The following is a 20,478-nucleotide window of genomic DNA, read 5'->3' as shown; positions in this document are numbered from 1 at the left end:
CCAACCAAGATGGCCGCCACGGCTAAAAATAGAACATAGGGGTAAAATGCAGTTTTTGGCTTATAACTCAAAAACCAAAGGATTTAGAGGAAATCTGACATAGGGTAAAAATGTTTATCAGGTCAAGATCTATCTGCTCTGAAATTTTCAGATGAATCGGTCAACCTGTTGTTGGGTTGCTGCCCCTGAATTGGTAATTTTGTGGAAATTTTGCAGTTTTTGGTTATTATCTTGAATATTATTATAGATAGAGATAAACTGTAAACAGCAATAATGTTCAGCAAAGTTAGATATACAAATAAGTCATCATGACCGAAATGGTCAGTTGACCCGTTAAGGAGTTATTGTCCTTTATAGTTAATTTTTAACCATTTTCTTAAATTAAAGTAATCTTTTACAAAAATCTTCTCCTCTGAAACTACTGGGCCAAATTCAATCAAACTTGGCCACAATTGTTATTGGGGTATCTAGTTCAAAAAATGTGTCCGGTGACCCGGTCCACCAAACAAAATGGCCGCCACGGCCAAAAATAGAACATAGGGGTAAAATACTGTTTTTGGCTTATAACTCAAAAATCAAAGCATTTAGAGCTAATTTGACATGGGGTATAATTGTTTATCAGATCAAGATCTATCTGCCCTGAAATTTCCATACGAATTAGACAACCCTTTGTTGGGTTGCTGCCCCTGAATTGGTAATTTAAAGGAAATCTTGCTGTTTTTTGGTTATTATCTTGAATATTATTATAGATAGAGATAACTGTAAACAGCAATAATGTTTAGCAAAGTAGGATTTACAAATAAGTCAACATGACCGAAATGGTCAGTTGACCCCTTTAGGAGTTATTGCCCTTATAGTCAATTTTTAACCATTTTTCGTAAATCTTAGTTATCTTTTACAAAAATCTTCTATGAAACTACTAGGCCAAATTAATCCAGACTTGGCAACAATCTTCTTTGGGGTATCTTGTTTTAAAAATGTGTCCGGTGACCCGACTATCAAATCAAGATGGCCGCCACAGCTAAAAATAGAACATAGGGGTAAAATGCAGTTTTTGGCTTATAACTCAAAAACCAAAGCATTTAGAGCAAATCCGACATGGGGTAAAATTGTTTATCAGATGAAGATCTATCTGCCCTTTAATTTTCAGATAAATCTGACAACCCATTGTTGGGTTGCTGCCCCTTTTAAGGTAATTTTAAGGAAATTTTGCTGTTTTTGGTTATTATCTTGAATATTATTATAGAAAGAGATAAACTGTAAACAGCAATTATGTTCAGCAAAGTAAGATTTACAATTAAGTCAACATGACCGAAATGGTCAATTGACCCCCTAAGGAGTTATTGTCCTTTATAGTCAATTTTTAACAATTTTCATAAAATTTGTAAATTTTTATTAACATTTTCCACTGAAACTACTGGGCCAAGTTCATTATAGATAGAGATAAATGTTAGCAGCAAGACTGTTTAGTAAAGTAAGATTTACAAACACATCACCATCACCAAAACACAATTTTGTCATGAATCCATCTGCTTCCTTTGTTTAATATTCACATAGAACAAGGTGAGCGACACAGGCTCTTTGGAGCCTCTAGTTTATCAAAGATCATTACACATTTGTCTCGTATCAGCATTGAAGTACAATGTTCATGCTCATTAAATCCAATTAATATCTTCTGGTTAGCTGAATGTATTCCATTGTGTGGTTTGTATGTGTTTTTAGAATTGATACTTAATTCAAATTTTTTATTTTTTTTATCAAATGCATTCATACATAGTATTTTTTTTGAGTAACTGCTGATATCAGTAGTGAACAGTATTACGTCATCTTCTGTTACAGTCATATTACAGACTCGCCCTTCCAATTTCGAGATTGATGATATGGTACAGACTATACAATTTTTGTCTTGAACATTATAGTATGCTATGTAATGGTCCCCAAATTTTTCATAAAAAAAGACTAAAGTTCCATTTTTTAAACTTTTGAGTTTTTTAATACAAGGCACATTTGTTTTGTATGTATTGATGACCCTGAGAATTGGACATCTTTTCACTGATCCAAAATTGATATTAAGAGAATCTGGAACTGTAAATATAAATTTTTGCACTAGTGGTATATCATCTGTATTCACATTTAGTTGTAAATCTTTGTCCACTTTGCCAATACTCTGTAGTACATAAGATGCTTGATGGGATTGTAATGCTTCATTAATTAATTTGTTTGTTTGTTTTACTTGACTCTCCTTTTCTTGAATCTTCAGTTTCTCTTCTATGAATGCATCTTTACTTGGTATAATTAGTTTATCGAGTTTATGAATGAGCACTGTAGCTTCTGCAGAAACTTTTTCTTTTATTTCTTTTTCCCTTTGGATGATTTTTTCTTTTATTTCACTGTAATTGTCATTTGTAGAAGTACTTTCACTAACACTTTTGCTGAGAGCAGAGTAATCTTTTTCTATCCTTTCTTTGATGTCTTTTAGATCAGAAAGTTGATTACTGTACACATTGCTAAGTTTGTCAAAGTTATGACCTTTATGGTCAGGTTCAAGGACACAAAAAGAACAAACTATATTTTTACAATCCCAGCAGAAAAGGGAGCATTTTTCCTCATTATGAATTGTGCATCGTAAGTTTTTAAGATTAAACTTTCGAATTGTTTCCACATTTTCTGGCGTTCCAACTTGTTTCAAGTCAATTATATAATGCTCATCTGATCCACTAAATTTTGAATGTTGTTTTAAGCATAAATTACATAGGACAAGGTCACAGTTAAAACATTTCCACGCAATGTCATTTGATAATTCACAGAATTGGCATAGGATGGTATTTTGAGCCATTCTTGATGACTTTGGGACTTCACTGTATCAGCTTCTGCAATTAGGAATCTTATTTACCACTTTGTAACTACATCCTGGGTTCTAGCACTTCTAAAAGTCAGACTGTTCCATAAACATATCAGTTTCAGTGACATTGCAACATGTTTGAACTACACAAATATCCATTAAAAATCTCTTTTCATCAATATATATATATTCATTTTACATTTTGAATAAAGAAGATAAAGATTGCACCTCTTTGCTAAATGATATCTGAAGGTGATTTGAAAATTTAATGAACTTGATAATATCAGATAAAATATTGGACTATGAACAGTTGATAAAAGATTGTAAAGTTAAATAAATAGTAAATTGGAATGACACATCATTGCACATCCTTTGCACAGTAGAAATTCACTTGAGATATGTGTTAGTATGCATGGTATGCATCTATGTAAATTTCAAAAGATAGCATATATAAGTTGGACTTGGGGTACATGTAGATGAACTGTTTATCTTATCATTGTTTTAATATTTCTAATACTGAGTTAACAATGTATGTTAGCATCCTATATGTACTTGTAACACTCAGAGACATGTCAATATCCTAAAACTGCAAAACATGAATAGTTGATAAAGTGTGCAAAAATATTTTCAGTTGATGAATGTCTTATCTTGTCCATTGTCCATGTTAATTAACCTACTGCTTATAGAAAAATGTCTTTAAAACTTTAAAATTATTTAACCATAACAAAATGTGTTAAAGTATAGGAATGGAGAGTTGTCTTATTGGCACTCACACCACATCTTCCTATATCTATGTTAAATGTAGGTTAGGTAGGGAGACAGGAAACAAAGATAAAATTGAGAAAGGAAATGGTGAATATGTCAAAGCGACAACCACCCGACCATAGAGCAGACAACATCCGAAGGCAACCAATGGGTCTTCAATGTAGCGAGAATTCCCGCACCCGTAGGTGTCATTCAGCTGGCCCCTAAAAATATGTATATATAAAGGTATATTTTATTGTAAAGACATGCCTTTCTTGTAGATCATCATCATCATAGAACTCTTAACAGCATTTATTTTGTCTTTATATATGTAACAACTGTTTCATTTCATCTATGTTAAATATTTATACTTTGATACATCATATGATTTATGCATGATGTATTGAACTGGTTAAATATTAGTTTATAATGATTAGATTTTCATTATCAAATATACCTACAAGTTAACTGATATTATTTGTTTACAATGTTTAACCATCCACAGTGCACTTACACTTAAAGATAGGTTTAGAACACATTAAAGCCACAACAATATTGTGACAAATTGGGAACTTGCTATGCACTAAATTGTCTATATTAAATTTCAAGTTCTGAACAAGGACCTGTGTTTACAATGAATGTTTAGAGTGTATGACATTCTCTTCATGTTCTGTTACTGGTTTTTATTGAGACAAAAAGATACATTTTTTGAATGACCCCTAGGACCCTTTGTAGTCAAGTTGTATGAGTAGTATATCTATAATTATGAACATTTATATATATTCTACACTTTGGTTGTGAGGTTAAACATCATGGCTGATGCATTCAACATTGATCTAAATTGTCTAGCTAGGAATACCATACTTTTCTGCTCAAGATGCTTCAGCATCATCCACCAATAAACTCAGACCACAATCTTATATAACTTATGAGTATTGAAAGTGGTGTTGTATATTAAAAGCAATTATGAAAAACTTGACAGTATTTTTGTCCAAATTGTCCCCTGTAAGGAAAGTTATTAAGATGTCCCTTAATAACTTTCCTTTGTGTTAGTGAAGGTAACTTTCCTAAAAATCACACAAATTTATGCTTTAATAATCAACTTAAAAAACATGATGAAATGAATGAGATTATATTTATAATTATGTACAAGAAGTTATATTAATGATTGGAACATTTTGTAATTCAAAACATAAGATATGCACAGAAATTGTTGGTAAGATTGGTACCAAAACATAAAATGACATTCTTATTTTATTTTCAAAGTGTGCTATGTATGAAAATAAATCAAACAAATATTTGATGAAAAAAATTCGTCTACCCCTTCAATACACAACACTTAACCATTATTTGTTATTTATTTTCAGAAAATGTAGATTTTGTTTTGTCATTTTTACCAATCTGTCAACTGTTTGATTTTACAACAAAACTACAGGAAGATATATTTACAAGGTAAGTTAGAACATCAACTTTTTACCATATCCTCTGAATGAATATTTGTATACTGCAATTAAGCTTAATATTTTTACTTTAAAGAAATGTTATTTATTTATAACTTTGCCTTTGTACAATATCATGGAAGCAATTTTTTAATTGATCTTATTAATTTCACTTCCGTCTATTGGCAAAATGTGTTGTTAATGACAGAAAATGAACATCTTCACAAACTTTGATATGATTAAATATTTGAAGAAACACGAAATTTATATACAATTTCATATAACATCATATTAGCACTCAAACAGAACTGAGAATGAAAATGGGGTATGTGTCAAAGTGACAACAACCTGACTATAGAGCAGAAAACAGCTGTAGGCCACCAAGGGGTCCTCAACACAGCTTGAAAACCCCAGAGGCAGGCTTTAGCTGGCCCTTAACAAATATATTTACAGGTTTAGTTGAAGTGGACATCATTCTGAATTTCACAAAATATAAATGAATTAAATTTTGTAATCATACAAGACAAACAAAGGCCAAAGTTCCTGACTTTGGACAGATGCATAAATGCAGCGTGGTTTAACATGTTTAGTGGGATCTTAACTCTCCTCTAATCTTCTAGCCAATGTAGAAAAAAAACACACAGCAACAGGCACAGTAAAACTTAATTTACTCAAATGTTTTTATATCTATTTTTCAATTAAAAGCCATGAAAAAATGATTTCAGATACAAATAGCTTTTTTGCTGCAAGGTAAAAGGGACATAACTCCGAACAATTTTCTTTACTTGCTTGGATCATGTCGATTTAATGGGAACAAAAATATATTGTGTAATAATTTATTAATCTTTATCTACATTTTGTGAAATCCAAAGCAAAGAAATATATTGTTTTCTGCTGTTGTCTGCTCTATGGTCGGTTTGTTGTCTCTTTGGCACATTCTCCATTTCCATTCTCGATTTTATTTTAAATTTTGTTCCTATTAAAGTCTATAAGAGGACAGAAATGTAGCATCATACTAAACATTTATGGCACCTTTTTGAGGCCAATACTTAGCTGCTGCATCTGTGATTGAAGAACACATATAAATGATATCTTAACAAATAATGTGAAGATTATAGAATAGAAAAACAAAGGATATGGGGAATACATCCACAACACAAACCCTGCACATGCACAGAATAAAAAAAACATGCAAAAAGCAAAGAAAAAGCACTTTTTGAATAAAGTAATTTATTTTTAACTAATTTGTTTTATGTTACAGTCTGAGGAGGGAGTATTCAGACAAACCACAGACCTGGGATGCCATAGCTAAGCAATGTTTGTATACTACACCAAACACAGGTATAAGGAGATTTATGATAGAACTTTCAGCTACACATTGTCCTTGCTAGCCTCAAAAAGACAAATTATGCATATCTCTCTCTTTCTGTTATTCAGTCTGTCCCCTATGTGCTTTGGTCTATAAACTTTTCTGTTATGTCCTCTGTTTGTTCTGTGCTTTCCTCTGTCTGTGCTTTCCTCTGCCATTGTAGGCCTTCAATATATGTTTTTGGTTATATTTTTAAGGATAAAATACATACATTTATTCTGTTATTCCTATTTTCTCCCTATAAATATTATCAGTCTGTCCCTTTTCAGACAAACTTTTATATTGTGTCCTTTATCTTAAAATTTTACCCCAAAAATTCAAGCTAGATATATAAAAAAGAAAATAATGTATGATCTCCAATGAGAATTATCTATCACAAATAAAATGACTTAGAATGTTGCATCTATAGGTTACCATAATGGCCTTTAACAATGAACAAAATCTATATGTCATAGTCAGCTATAAAAAGCCCCAAAATGACAAATGTAAACTAATTTAAACAAGAAAACTTAATGACCTGATTTATGTACAAAACAATGAATGAAAAACAAATGTGGAATACAGGAACAAATGGCAACCTCTGAATTACAGGCTCCTTGAGTAAAGAAGCAACACTAAGTTAAAAGCAATAAGAGCTTTTCCAGAATTAATTGGTTGGGGGTGGTTATTTAAGAAAGATTGCTTGAACATTTAAATGAAATATCCAATTTGATATGTATGCATGGTGGGGTCAAGTTAAAAGTGTCTTTCTTCCCTCATACATTTGTTTTTGGAACAGCCCTAATCAGAAAAAAGACTTAAAATTGTTCATGCATTTAATATTGTTGATTTACTTAAACTCTCTCTCTATATGTCTATCTCTCAACCAAATTAATAATTTTGTTTCAAAAATAATTTTTGACATGAATTATTATATGATAATAAAATCAACGGTACCAATTTTGTTGCACCAGATGCGCATTTCGACAATACATGTCTCTTCAGTGATGCTCGTGGCCAAAATATTTGAAATCCAAAGCTTATATAAAAGATAAATTTGAGGAAATGGAAAACAGGGAAATGGCATAAACAAAAAATTTGAAAGCTAAATTTGTTATATTTGAATGTCTATGTTTGGTGAAGTTAGAGTTTGTTGATACCTAATTCACAGTGTTTATGCTTTTGCTAATATGGGTAGTCTTTCTTAACTATTGTTCTAGATGAAAATGAAGTAAAGTTTCATGAAGTCTATGAAGAGGCCCTAAAAGAAAAAGTGATCCCTAAAGGTAGGAGACATTTACATAAAGTATTATGATAGAGTAGATTTCACTCTATTTCATGACTATTTGTTGAATATTCCTATTCAAGCTCAATTTATGAAACCCAAAAGATAGATGCTTATGTTAAGAAGTCTGGGTTTAGAGAATACAATGTATTCCAAAATGACTGCTTAGAGTTCTACAATTTATTTATTAAAAAAGACTCAGCTTTAAAGAACAATGTAATTAAGAAAGAAACAAAGATAGTGCTACCATCATGAAATCACTTAAAAAACAAATAATAATGAAAAGACAAATAAAAGTCTACAAAACACTAAACAGAAAACTAAAGATTACGGTAATTTATCATATGAAAATGATACTGGTCTGGTAGCCATCTTACAGAGGAGATAAACTTTTAATTGATTGGTACAATGAAGTGCTGAGTTTACTCATAGTACATACCATGTGAGTTCAGGTAGGTAAAATTAACCATAATAAATTACAATCGCCTCTCAGTCAGGAGGAGCTTCTGCAAAAGAAATGAGCATTGCATTTAAATGTTGGTTTGTTTGAAATCACATGAATTTGGAAATTGAAATTCTACAAGCTTTATGGATAAAACATAGGCTTGCAGTAATTGAACCACATGCTTTATCAGAAAACTCTCATTGAATATATAGAAATTTTGACAAACACTAATTTTAATCATTAAGAATCTTCATATTTCCTCCACAATGGAAAGTTTTTAAAATTTTCAACCAATTTTTACAGAGTTATCTCCCTGTAGTGTTATGTACCACCTTCAATATGTAGTTTCATATGACAGTTTTTATAATTTTGTTGAAAACATGTTTCCAGGACTAAACTTTTGGACATGAACTTACGTTTTTGCAAGTTTTTAAAGTCACATTTTAAAATATTGTTGTCAAATTTAAACTTTCTAAAAAAATAATGATTTGAAAAAAATCTATACGAATGTATAAACAAAATGCGGTGTAATATACAATTTATGTCTGCTTTGAAGAATTGGCTTTATCCAGGAACTGTATACTGTATTTGTGCATATTTGTAAATCCATTTTTGTCGAGCCTTCGACTTTAGTCGAAAAAGCGAGACTAAGCGATCCTACTTTCCGTCGTCGTCGGCGTCGTCGTCGGCGGCGTCCACATATATTCACTCTGTGGTTAAAGTTTTTGAAATTTTGATAACTTTCTTAAACTATACTGGATTTCTACCAAACTTGGACAGAAGCTTGTTTATGATCATAAGATAGTATCCAGAAGTAAATTTTGTAAAAATAAAATTCCATTTTTTCCGTATTTTACTAATAAATGGACTTAGTTTTTCTGCGGGGAAACATTACATTCACTCTGTGGTTAAAGTTTTTAGAATTTTAATAACTTTCTTAAACTATCCTTGGTTTGAACCATATTTTGACAGAAGCTTGTTTATGATCATAAGATAGTATCCAGAAGTAAATTTTGTAAAAAAATAAATCCATTTTTTCTGTATTTTACTTTTAAATGGACTTAGTTTTTCTGAGTGGAAACATTACATTCACTCTGTGGTTAAAGTTTTTAAAATTTTAATAACTTTCTTAAACTATCCTGGGTTTGTACCAGACTTGGACAGAAGCTTATTTATGATCATAAGATAGTATCCAGAAGAAAATTTTGTAAAAAGATAACTCCATTTTTTCTGTATTTTACTTTTAAATGGACTTATATTTTCTTCCAGTTAACATTACATACAGTCCGCAGTTAAAGTTTTCAAAACATGTAATTAGATTCATTAACTATCCTAGATTTTTACCTAACTTGGACAGAAGCTTCTTACAATCAAAAGATAGTATCAAGAGGAATGTTTTTATTGATTTTTTTCCTCATTTTTTGTTGAGCCTGCGATTTACAGCAAAAGTAGGCGAGACACTGGGTTCCGCGGAACCCTTACAAATTTATTTTAATGTTGATAAATTGACTATTGTTTTTTTTTATGTTTTTGTATGGTTGAAGACACACTTGGTGTGCTTGTCATGCTTGTGGTCAACATTTTTTTGAGGAAGTCAAAACTATTATATAGAGTTATCTCCCATAGACTTAAAATAAATATATTTTTAAAATGACCATCAGGAAATTTAATAGCTGTTGACTAACTATTATGTTCACATAGAATTGATGGAAAGAATGTAAGATGCTCAAAGTTAAACTTTGAAGTGACATGAATGAAGGGGGGGCAGGACCTTTTTCTGGACATCCAAATCGGTTGTTTTTAATTGAATTTCGGAATTGATTCTTTGTAATGCGGGATTTTTGTCTTTTTAATTCAGGACCTCTGGATTTCATGCTTTTAAGCACGGGATCTTCGGATCAGGACCCCTCAAACCCCCATCCCCCAATAAATGGCTGACATAACAATCTTATTAAAGTCACAAAAAAAGGAAGTTTTAAAGATAATTCATTTCTTAGATAAAATCATGAAACTTTTGTTGATTGCATGTTATTTTACTTGACATTTTTTTTAAAGAGTTTACTAAATGTTAAGATTGATTTTAGCTAAATTACTAGCAAATCTCTAAGTTTAAAGCACTAATGGAAGATAATGATCAAATTTTGAAGACACCTTAACCATTAGGTTTTAATGAATAGCTAATTCATACATTATATTTGTACATGATACGGTGTCTAGTATTTTTCTGAAGTTGATCAACTGTTCTATGTTTGATTAAATAGTTTTTACCATTGAGTGATAAATTTACTAAGAAATTTGTTGTTAACTTCAAATAGTATAAGTATTTGGACACTGTGACTCTTGAATTCAACTACTGTCGAACTTATTGCATTACGTTCTGTAGGATGTTAACCCCCCTAACTAACTCATAAGTTCATCAAGATTTTGAAAACGACTGGTACCTGTGATTACAATGTTTGGTTTGGGTTTAAAAACTGATATCATTTTGTTAACAGTTATGGTTATAACACAATTTGTTCTGAATTATGATTTCCATGATGATTTGAATAAACAAAAGAAATTGATAAGTGAACACTGTATCTTATATTTGTAGCTATCATGAAAATGTTTACTAAATAAGTTTTGCCAAACGATGACATCTTCTGTTTATAGAATAAGATATATTTCTGTCAATTTAAAAAAAAAAAACATGTTGGAATGTTTTTGAGATTAATTTCATTTTAACTCTTACATAAAAAATAACAAAACTGAACCATCGAAAGGCATTTTAACATTTGATATGTGAAATTTTTTTTCCAAAAAAGTACTAAGATGGTCAGGTTCCACTGTAAAAATGTACCAAATATTTTAATTTGGATGAAAAGATTAATGGAATTAAAACGTGACTTTATTCATATTTATTTATTAGTAAGATCAAATAATTCAAAAGGTGATAAAAAATTTAAAATGAAAAGTCATTGCATTATTTTGAACCCTATTTGAAAAGAATTTAAAAATTGCAGATAAATGACTTTTGTATTTTGTCTGAGATTAAATTTACTAGACTGGATACCGGTTTTGTTTATAAATCGTCTATCAGTGAATGAAAAGATTTTGATGATAAATAGATATTTTAATCGTGATTTATTTAGGGAAAGACGTTCAAATACAAAATAACTTAAGGTGGCATTATCCGGGATCGAAGTTTCCTAGTTACGAAATGCCACTGAAGTATTTCGTCGACGGTTTGAAACAATAATCACACTGATTGTGTTTTTATAAGGTCTTTAACGGGACACAAATTTGTAAATGTTTGTTTGCAATGAACGTTAGGTGGACACAAACTATTTATGACTTTGTAGCAACTGGTAAATTTTGACCCAATCCACGGCCAAATATTTACAAATGCAAAACCATATATTTTTTCATGTTGCTTTCTTGTCATGTTTGTTTAGTAGGAAATTCATTTACCGAAGTTTTTATTTAATGTACATCTTTGTGAAAGTAAATGTAAACAATGCCGGGATACTCATTAAAAACATCACTATACCTTCTTCCCAAGTCAAACATTGACTGGGTTGATACCAAACATGTATAGAATACTGCAATTTTGTCTTGTTGTGATGCTTAGATTACGAACCACCACAAAAGGTCTTTAACTCTGCCATATTTGTGTTCATGTTGTGTACAGTGATAAATCATATCTTACCCAATTCACACAAAAAAATCTTTGTCTTGGAAAATTACAGATTAATTCATTATCCTTAATATTCTTTGATAAGATATAAAAGACAATTTTTGAGTTTTTGCATTTCTGTTAAAAAAACTTTGGTTTTAGTGAACATCACTTCTGTTCCTAAGTTGAGAAAATGGTTGAAAAATTTATAATGCTTAAGTTGCACAAATTATTAAGCCAATTAAATTATAATTGCTTTTAGCACTGTCTTAAGTAAATTGGGATTAAGTTCATACAGAACAAATATAATATTTCTAGTTAATCCTGCATAATGCATGTAATGATGATAAAAAAAAAACTCTTGATAAACTTCAATAGAGCAGGGATACTGGCAATCCCCTCTTACTTGTAAATTACATCAGAAAGGCACATGAAATTGACGACCTATTTCGCTGAGGGACATGATTCCAAAGTGGTCTATTGCTCATGAACCAATTTTACCTACTCAGCTCCAGTTCACAGTCCTGCAAATATATTTCAACAGGGAATCAAACTAATACAAACAAAACAACACACAATCAAATTGATCAAGGCAATAAAATTATGTAAATGAGATAAATAAAAAAAATGAAATGGAAGGAATAGACAACATATTCTTTAGCACTTTCAGATTAGAAACCATTAATGTACCATTCTCTTCTGAGACAATAAAAAGAATTATTGTACATTTATTTAATTGTCTTAAAAGGAAATATTTAATTATCCTCTCAATTAAAATTGAATTATATATAAAGCTCTACTAGGAGATCTTTAATTTACATTTAATTCTTTTGGGGTGTAAAATAATTAATTGATATTTACTACATCTCGTTTCTTTTGTAACGTCAGTTTTTATGTTTGGTTAATGATTACCAATGGTAAACTTTTTATATCTTTTCGTGAACACCAACATAGACCATTCTCCAACTTCAAAAGACGTAATTCCCTTTGATTTGATACAGCACAACTGTCTGTAATTGCTGCACGTCAATTTTATTTGTATTATGTGAAAGTCAATGTATATGGGACATGCGAGGAGGTCCTTCTGGTCGGCATACTGTAAAACATGGTATGGTACGATGGTATGGTATGTGTTATGGTATGGTGGTATGGTACGAATACCATCATACCATGGTATGCATGAATGGTACCATGGTATGGTATGATGGTATGGTACAAATTACTATACCATGGTATAACTTGATGGTATGAAGCATGGTATGGTTTTTCGAAATAGGAAATTAAGAAAAGTCTATAAACCTTTTCTTAAACAGGATTTTATTAATTATCTGTTTTCTTATCTTTCTTTTTTTACCTATTCCAAAACAAACTCTTTTTTTCAATAAGAAACAGGAACAAGAGTATTTGTTGGAAAAACGATGTAAACAAAATATTCATTGGTTCAATTTTTTCAAGACATTTATAATCAAAATTAATTTAGAAAAGAATTGCCCACAAAAATTCAAAAGCGGAGTCAATTCTTTTTAGTTAGGATATTGACATAAGTTAAGCAAGTTAAGAACTTCATAAAGTTGTAAGCAAAAAATAAAATTGTGGAAATCTTGATTTATTCTTGTCCTATCCTTGCCACATAGTAAAACAATCATGTTGAAGAAAAACAGCTAAAGTGTGGTTGGTGATTAGTTGCAGTTAGTGAGAATATAATCTACCGTGACTAAAATTTTTGTTCAATTAAAGGACTTTTTTATTGCTATTTTTTTATTGCTGTACAAGTGTTATTTTGTCCACTGTAATTAATTTTGGTTATCGTCTGTTAAAGTCATTAAGTCAAATGGCTATCCTGCTATAATATTAACATAGCATGTTTTCTAGGTCATGTAGTAAATACTTTTATATGATTTATATGTTTTATTTTTGTAAACGAAGAGTTGGAGAATATTTGGAGATTATTTAGGTCAGTTGTGGAATAGAGGTATATAAAAGCCCTCTGTTTAAGTGTTAAGGAGAATTGAAGGCGAGAAAAGACCCATTCACTATGAAACTTTAAAAAGGATTTTGTTATTCTAGACAGATTTTAGCACATCTTGGGAGAACTTGTAGATTCATAGAAGTTGTGTTACATGACTATTCAACTGTATTTAGTTTTGATATTTTTGTCCGCTCAGACTGTTGCGTGGTTTTGTCCACATAGTATTGGACACTATGCAATGTTTTTTTTGTGTGTGCACAGTATTGGACACTGTTGCTTATTTTGATGCGGAATGTAATGAAATCCATTTGTGATGTGTGAAAGTGATGTACCGATGAATCTTTGAATGTAAATTTTGTAAACTGTATATTATGTAAATATTCCTGAAATGAAGTTTTTAATAATTCATAGATTAGTCAATTTACTTGGATATTATTTTTAACATGACTAGACAGCATTGGATTATTGGTCGTTAATTGTCTGTTATTTCAAAGTACCAGGCCTGACCTGAAAGTTTTATGTTGACCGCCATGGCCTTGCCAGCAAATTGTGCCACTTCTGAAAATGTCAAGAAAATCATTCTAGGGGTTTTGTTTGAAGGCAAAATCATTTTAAACATGGGGGGTCCATATAACAATCGTAGTACTAAATGAAAACTATGAAAAAAAAAAAGAAAAAAAAAATTAAAACCCTAATTTCCATAAACCATAGTTGTTATTACATCTATGCATAAACTATAAAATGAGCAAGTCTGTATAAAAAAATATTGTATCATGGCAGATATAGGGACAATCTGTATTCATAATATTCGATGGAACATCAGATGAAACTTTAGATTTTTTTCGTCTAGCAAATGATTATAACCCTTTATTTAAGTCTCAACTAAGAAATCTCAAACCAAAAAATATTGTTCTTAGATGTTGATGTAATTAAAGGTCAAAGATTTACAATACATAGCATTATTGACCTTGAAATACATTAAGAAACCTATTTTTATCTATATATCTGCACAGAAATAGCTGTCACTCACATCATGCATTTCGAGTATTATTAACGGTGAAGCAATACAGCAAATTAGAAACACAAGTGACCATAACAAATTAATAAAAAAAATAACTAGACTGTTGATGGAGAATTGAAATATCAATATATCAATATACACATAAATCATTTTCATATTTGATTATATTAAAATAATGCATCTTAAAATGACAATCTCAAGCCTAATAGTGTTGGATCCTATGGGATGCATTGATGCATGGGTGTTTTATAATAACACAAATTTTTTTTATGTTGTTTATCCTGAATTTCAAAACATAACTGGATATGATTATATTATTATTATTACATATACATGTAGTATACAAAATATTCAAATTTTGCAATGAATTTTTAAAAAGAATGAAATAAAGTTGTTTAATAAAATCTCACATAATAAAAAAGACACATTCCTTGGTTGATAGTGTGTATTCACTTCCTTAATGCACATTTGTTATATATAAATGAAGAAAACAAAATACAATCTATAACATGTGCTATCTATCCATGTATCAACTAGCATAGCATAGTATTATATTAGTGACAGTTTAATTTGAAAGTATGGTGGTTTCTAATCCACACAGGAGATGCATTCACCTTTTATTCACATTTTTAGTTGGATTTGTTGGCCATAGATGTAGACAGAATATGCAACTGTTTAAAGTGTCATATTTCAAAACAATATAAAAGTTGACCATTGACAGAAGATTATGCATTAAAACTGTAACTACATTATCTAGATTATAATCATGAGATATGCAGTACTTCCCAAAATTTCAAAGAATAATTGACAGCCATTTCAACCTGTCAGAACGGGACATTATATCTATCTATCTTACCTTATAGTTATCTGATATGTTTAAATTGAGTTTTTTCTTGTTTTCTGTTCACAGCATTCCGTAAGTGATAGTCTATCTGGTTTGTCTACATCTATAGCTATTTATTTTGTAAAATTTTATTTTCATAAATAAAACAGATATATGTACATAATGTCAACAAATTAAAAAAAATCATATTTTAGATTTTTCTAAATTTCCTACTTCAAAAAACCACACCATGCTTCATATCATCAAGTTATACCATGATATAAAAATTTGTACCATGGTATAGTAATTCGTACCATGGTATAGTAATTCGTACCATGGTATAGTAATTTGTACCATACCATCATACCATGGTACCATTCATGCATACCATGGTATGATGGTATTCGTACCATACCACCATACCATAACACATACCATACCATCGTACCATACCATGTTTTACAGTATGCCCTTCTGGTCTGTGTGGTAATCGGTTGAAATCTGGTCTAATTGTAAATGCTGAATTGCTTGAATTGATTTTTAAAAAATATAAGAAAATATATGTTTGACTTTTTTTTTTACTATACTGAGACAGCAACCAAACATTTCAAAACAACAAAATGATCTCAGGTAAGGGTAAATTTTGAATTAAATGACACTCAATTAGGAGGAAAATATGTGACACAAAAATAAACAACAACCACTGAATTACTGGCTCCTGACTTTGGACAGACACATACATACGGAATGTTGGAGGTTAAACCCAAACCTGGGACATTGGTGTAACAGTACTACATAAAAATGAACTATAAAATCAGTTGGAAAAAGCTTAAATCAGATCAGATGGATATAAATAGGAAATACATCTTACTAAAACACAGAATGGACGTGGGTACTTGTAGAAAAAGACACTAAGCACAGATCTGAGAGTGTTTAGTATGCCATTCTTAACCTAGATATAGAAAAACAGAATGCAGATTACCAAGAAAAAGATCAGTGCACTTATGGAGGGATTTTCTAATTATATAGAGATATCAAATCCAAACATTAAACTTGAGGAAAATATAAAATCGTGACACTCTTAGCAGAAAACTATTGGAAAGTTTAATTTGGTTTAAAAGATCTATGCATAATTTAATCATTTGGGAATTCTGATGGCAGATAATAATACCAATCAAATTATGTCATCGTTTTTAGAGCATTTTAATCTGATTTCATCCAATTTGAAGAGTAAGTGTCGATATAGATTTTCTATTTGTCGTCTGAGAGTGGGTAGACCTTTGCATACCTTAATCCCCTTCCTTCTTTACCCATCCTTGGGTTATCTATGAAGTCCCAGCGATATTACACAAGAGGGATCAAGAAGAATCGGTAGAGCACTTGAAAAATCGTTTTGTAATCTTCACCTGTATCAAAGCATGGTCAAGTGTCAAGTCGGATCGACAGATTTTTGTTTCGCGTAATTTCAACGATTGATTTTTTTATGAGGAATTTAATGTTTTAACTTTTGTTTCTACTTGACATCCGTCAGAAAAAGTCTTCAAAGTCAATGAAAAATATTTGTTTAATTTTGAATCGTGTACTTTGCTATTGGTGATGTCAGGTTTTTTTATTTGGTAATCTACGTGCATGTCTGAAGTTGCTAAGTCACCGTATTGATGGATTGCATTGTGGGTATGCAATCGACTTCTTTGCAGAAGATAACAATTTTGGTTCGTGTAGGTAGTCAATTTATATTGCAGATAACGAAAAATTAATTATTAGATGATAAATTTTGTAGATAAGGTCTTGTACAAAGGGGATGGTCAAATATGGTTTTAAAGCTTAATGATATTGCATTTTGTTACAGAAATTCCGCTTTGAATCAAAAAAAAAATTGACACTAAAAACTATTATCTAAACATACATGTTAAAAGGCCTAAAAATAATCCCATACTAAATGAATTTCTCAATTTTTGAACTTTTGCTACGGTTTTACGTTATCAAATAAAATGAAGAGATAAGGATATTGAACAACAAGTGAATAACCGGCCATAACAGCTGCACGTTCTAACTTTGTCTCAAGTTGGACTTATTTTAAGGAAAGAAACTTGAAAAATGGATTTGATAAGGGTAAGGCGATTGTCCTATTGATAAAGAGTTAGAAGAAAAGAAAAAAAAAAACACCCTGTTCCCCTAAACTAAAATCACCGAAACAACATTTTTCATAAAAAACAAGAAATGACTAAATATTTAGAGACCATTAGGAACATTTCTGACAGATTACTAAAATCACAAAAACCACATTTTTCAGACAGATTTAGTTTGTTTAGTGGTTTTCTTTGGCCACTGCAGATGAATACTTCTCTAATCCACAGTAGTGCTGAAATAGGTGTTAGTTTAAACATACTTATTTTTAGTGGATTGGGTAACAAGTTTTGCAACTTATATTAATCCCTTTCCATTTTGCGTGTGCGAGTGCTGCCTTGAAGCGGCATTAGCCTACTCTTTTTCCAATTCTATAAGGGTGTCTTTAACGTGCAAGAGATATGGCTCTCTTAACACGGATCAGCCATTTATTGTCCCCTTCCAACGGACTATCATCATTTCCTCAAGACCATACTGGCAGATAGTGTCAATGGAGAGCTGAAAATTGAGGTCCTGAAATTTTCATTCCAAATGGGAATCAAACCAGGAACCTTTGTGTTAGTAGTCCGATGCACTAACCACTTCACAACGACTCTCTGAAATAGGTGTTAAACACCAATCAATACTAATAAGACTTCATACCATGAATATTGGCTGGGTTCAATCATGTCTTTCTAAATTTAATGAACATAACTAACATTTATCATTGAAAAAAAGAACATGTTCATATTTAATGTTTTAGTTAAAACACTAGACATAGAATTCATTGTTTAAAGAGGTCATTAGGTCAGTGATAATGATTCTTAAGGTCAATGGGAGTAAAATTTATCAGTATTTGATACTTTTCACTTTTACTTGAAAGAACTTTAATGTCTTCGTTGATACTTGCCTTGAACAAAGGAAATATATAGAGAAGTTTTTTCAAATCAATATCGGAATAGCCAGACCTTTAAATAAATAATTAATTGCAAATTGTCTGAAGTCCAGTAATTATATACTGTATTTATTTTTGTATACCTGATATAGATTATTGTATAAGAAGTGCAAATAATGGAAAAATTTGTTCCGCCTTTTTCATTGAAATGGTTAGATGAGTTGAGGCTCTGTTTTTAACGGTACAATTCTTTCCTTCGAAGTTCAAAACAGATGTAGTTTTAAGGGTTGTATTTTATAATTGCAACTTAAATTACCATATAAGAGAATTAATGGTAGGTTATATGTGTAAAAAATGGGGCTTTTTTGAATTACATATATTTGTTTAGGAGCCAGCTGAAGGACAAATCTGAGTGCAGTAGTTTCTCGCTGCATTGAAGACCTATTGGTGACCTTCTGCTGTTGTCTGTTCTATGGTCGGGTTGTTAAAAACAGAAGCTCCCAATTTCCATTTTCAATTTGTTAATGAAATGTTAATTGTACAGCATTAAAATTTTGATATATAGAGTCTTGTTGCAGGTAGTTGAAGAATTTTAGGCCTCTACCGATCCTATTTATTAAATATTGGTTTATGAAGATACATATCCAAAAAACTAAAAGTCATGTTTAGAATGACCTTAAAATTAAAGTGATTTAGGCCAATTGATTCTATTATTATATTTATTTTCTAGTTTATCGGGTTAAACAATCTTATCATCATGTTCATCGGTTAAACTTTACTTTTTGTCACTAGTATTAAGTTGTTAACATCAGATAAAGAAACAAAATCATGAAAAGCATGCGTAATTAAATCTTTTCATATTTATTTTTTTGGACCTATTAATTTCTTAAGTTGTTCATTGAATATAGATTTTGAGAATTATACAGTATGTGATGATTTTGAAAGCTAGGTTGTGATAGTTTTCTATACAGGACCATTGTTATTTTTTAAATCGAACAGTATTTTTTTCCGGTTTGATTTTTGGGTTAAACAGTTATCGGAAACACACGTCCATAATTAAATACATATAAATGTGTTGAGTTGTAGTGTTTTATGGGCTTGGGAGTTAACAATTTGATCTGTTTAGTGAAAATTATCATGTTCATGACCAAAATATGAAGAAACTTTGTTTCTAAATGACTACTTAAAACACGGAAGGTTTGACTTTACATAAATCACCTGATGGGAGCAGATTTGATCTTAATGTGTGATCGTGTTCAGTCCTCAAGCACAAGTTAACGCCACAGAAAGTAGAATTGCTTGAATTAGAATTCGGGAAATGAGAAAAAGCACTAATCTTTATATATGATTTCAGCTTGTTCCGTACCAGGTGGTTATAGGCTAAAGAATTGTAGATAAAATGTTTAAATACGTAAGATACAGAAATTAAAAGTAATATGCTTTAAAATTCTTAAAAGTTTTATGCATTTTTGATTCAGGTTAAATTAAATGGTCCGTAAAATATTTATAAAATCTTATATATTATTATGACTACCGAGATGAAATTGTTTGTGATGTTTTGTGATGTCGTAAGTTATTATATAAAAAACAACATTAATATATGGAAATGATTAATACACCCATATAGTTTTCTTTGAAGTTTAATAGATTAGCTCACAAAAAAAAAATCAACAGACATTTTAATGTAATATCATTCTAAATGATCGTTTTTCTATTTTTCCGTTATATTTGGAAAATTGAAGTACAAAAGTAACTCTGATTTTTCATGGTTCATTGGTCAAAGTGTCTAGGTGGAATATGAAGATTTTGAATTTGTCGATTTACATAAAATAATGTAACATTGTAAATGATGATCATTTCTGACAGTGACATCTGCAGAATAAATTACAAGTCAAATATTTATAAG

General features: G+C 30.5%; 1 protein-coding gene across 1 annotated transcript in view; it reads left to right on the top strand.

Annotated features, from left to right (window-relative positions):
• Nucleotides 1–20,478, top strand: part of LOC134726109 (U3 small nucleolar RNA-associated protein 6 homolog) — a 142,227-nt gene that overhangs the window by 23,981 nt on the left and 97,768 nt on the right. The window contains exons 11-13 of the mRNA XM_063590506.1: nucleotides 4,954–5,038; nucleotides 6,287–6,366; nucleotides 7,594–7,659. Coding sequence (XP_063446576.1) covers nucleotides 4,954–5,038; nucleotides 6,287–6,366; nucleotides 7,594–7,659 — 231 coding nt within the window. The remainder of the gene's footprint in view (nucleotides 1–4,953; nucleotides 5,039–6,286; nucleotides 6,367–7,593; nucleotides 7,660–20,478) is intronic.

Source organism: Mytilus trossulus, chromosome 7, assembly GCF_036588685.1.
Source record: "Mytilus trossulus isolate FHL-02 chromosome 7, PNRI_Mtr1.1.1.hap1, whole genome shotgun sequence".
NCBI classification, from domain to species: domain Eukaryota; kingdom Metazoa; phylum Mollusca; class Bivalvia; order Mytilida; family Mytilidae; genus Mytilus; species Mytilus trossulus.
This window is presented reverse-complemented; position numbering and strand designations above follow the sequence as displayed.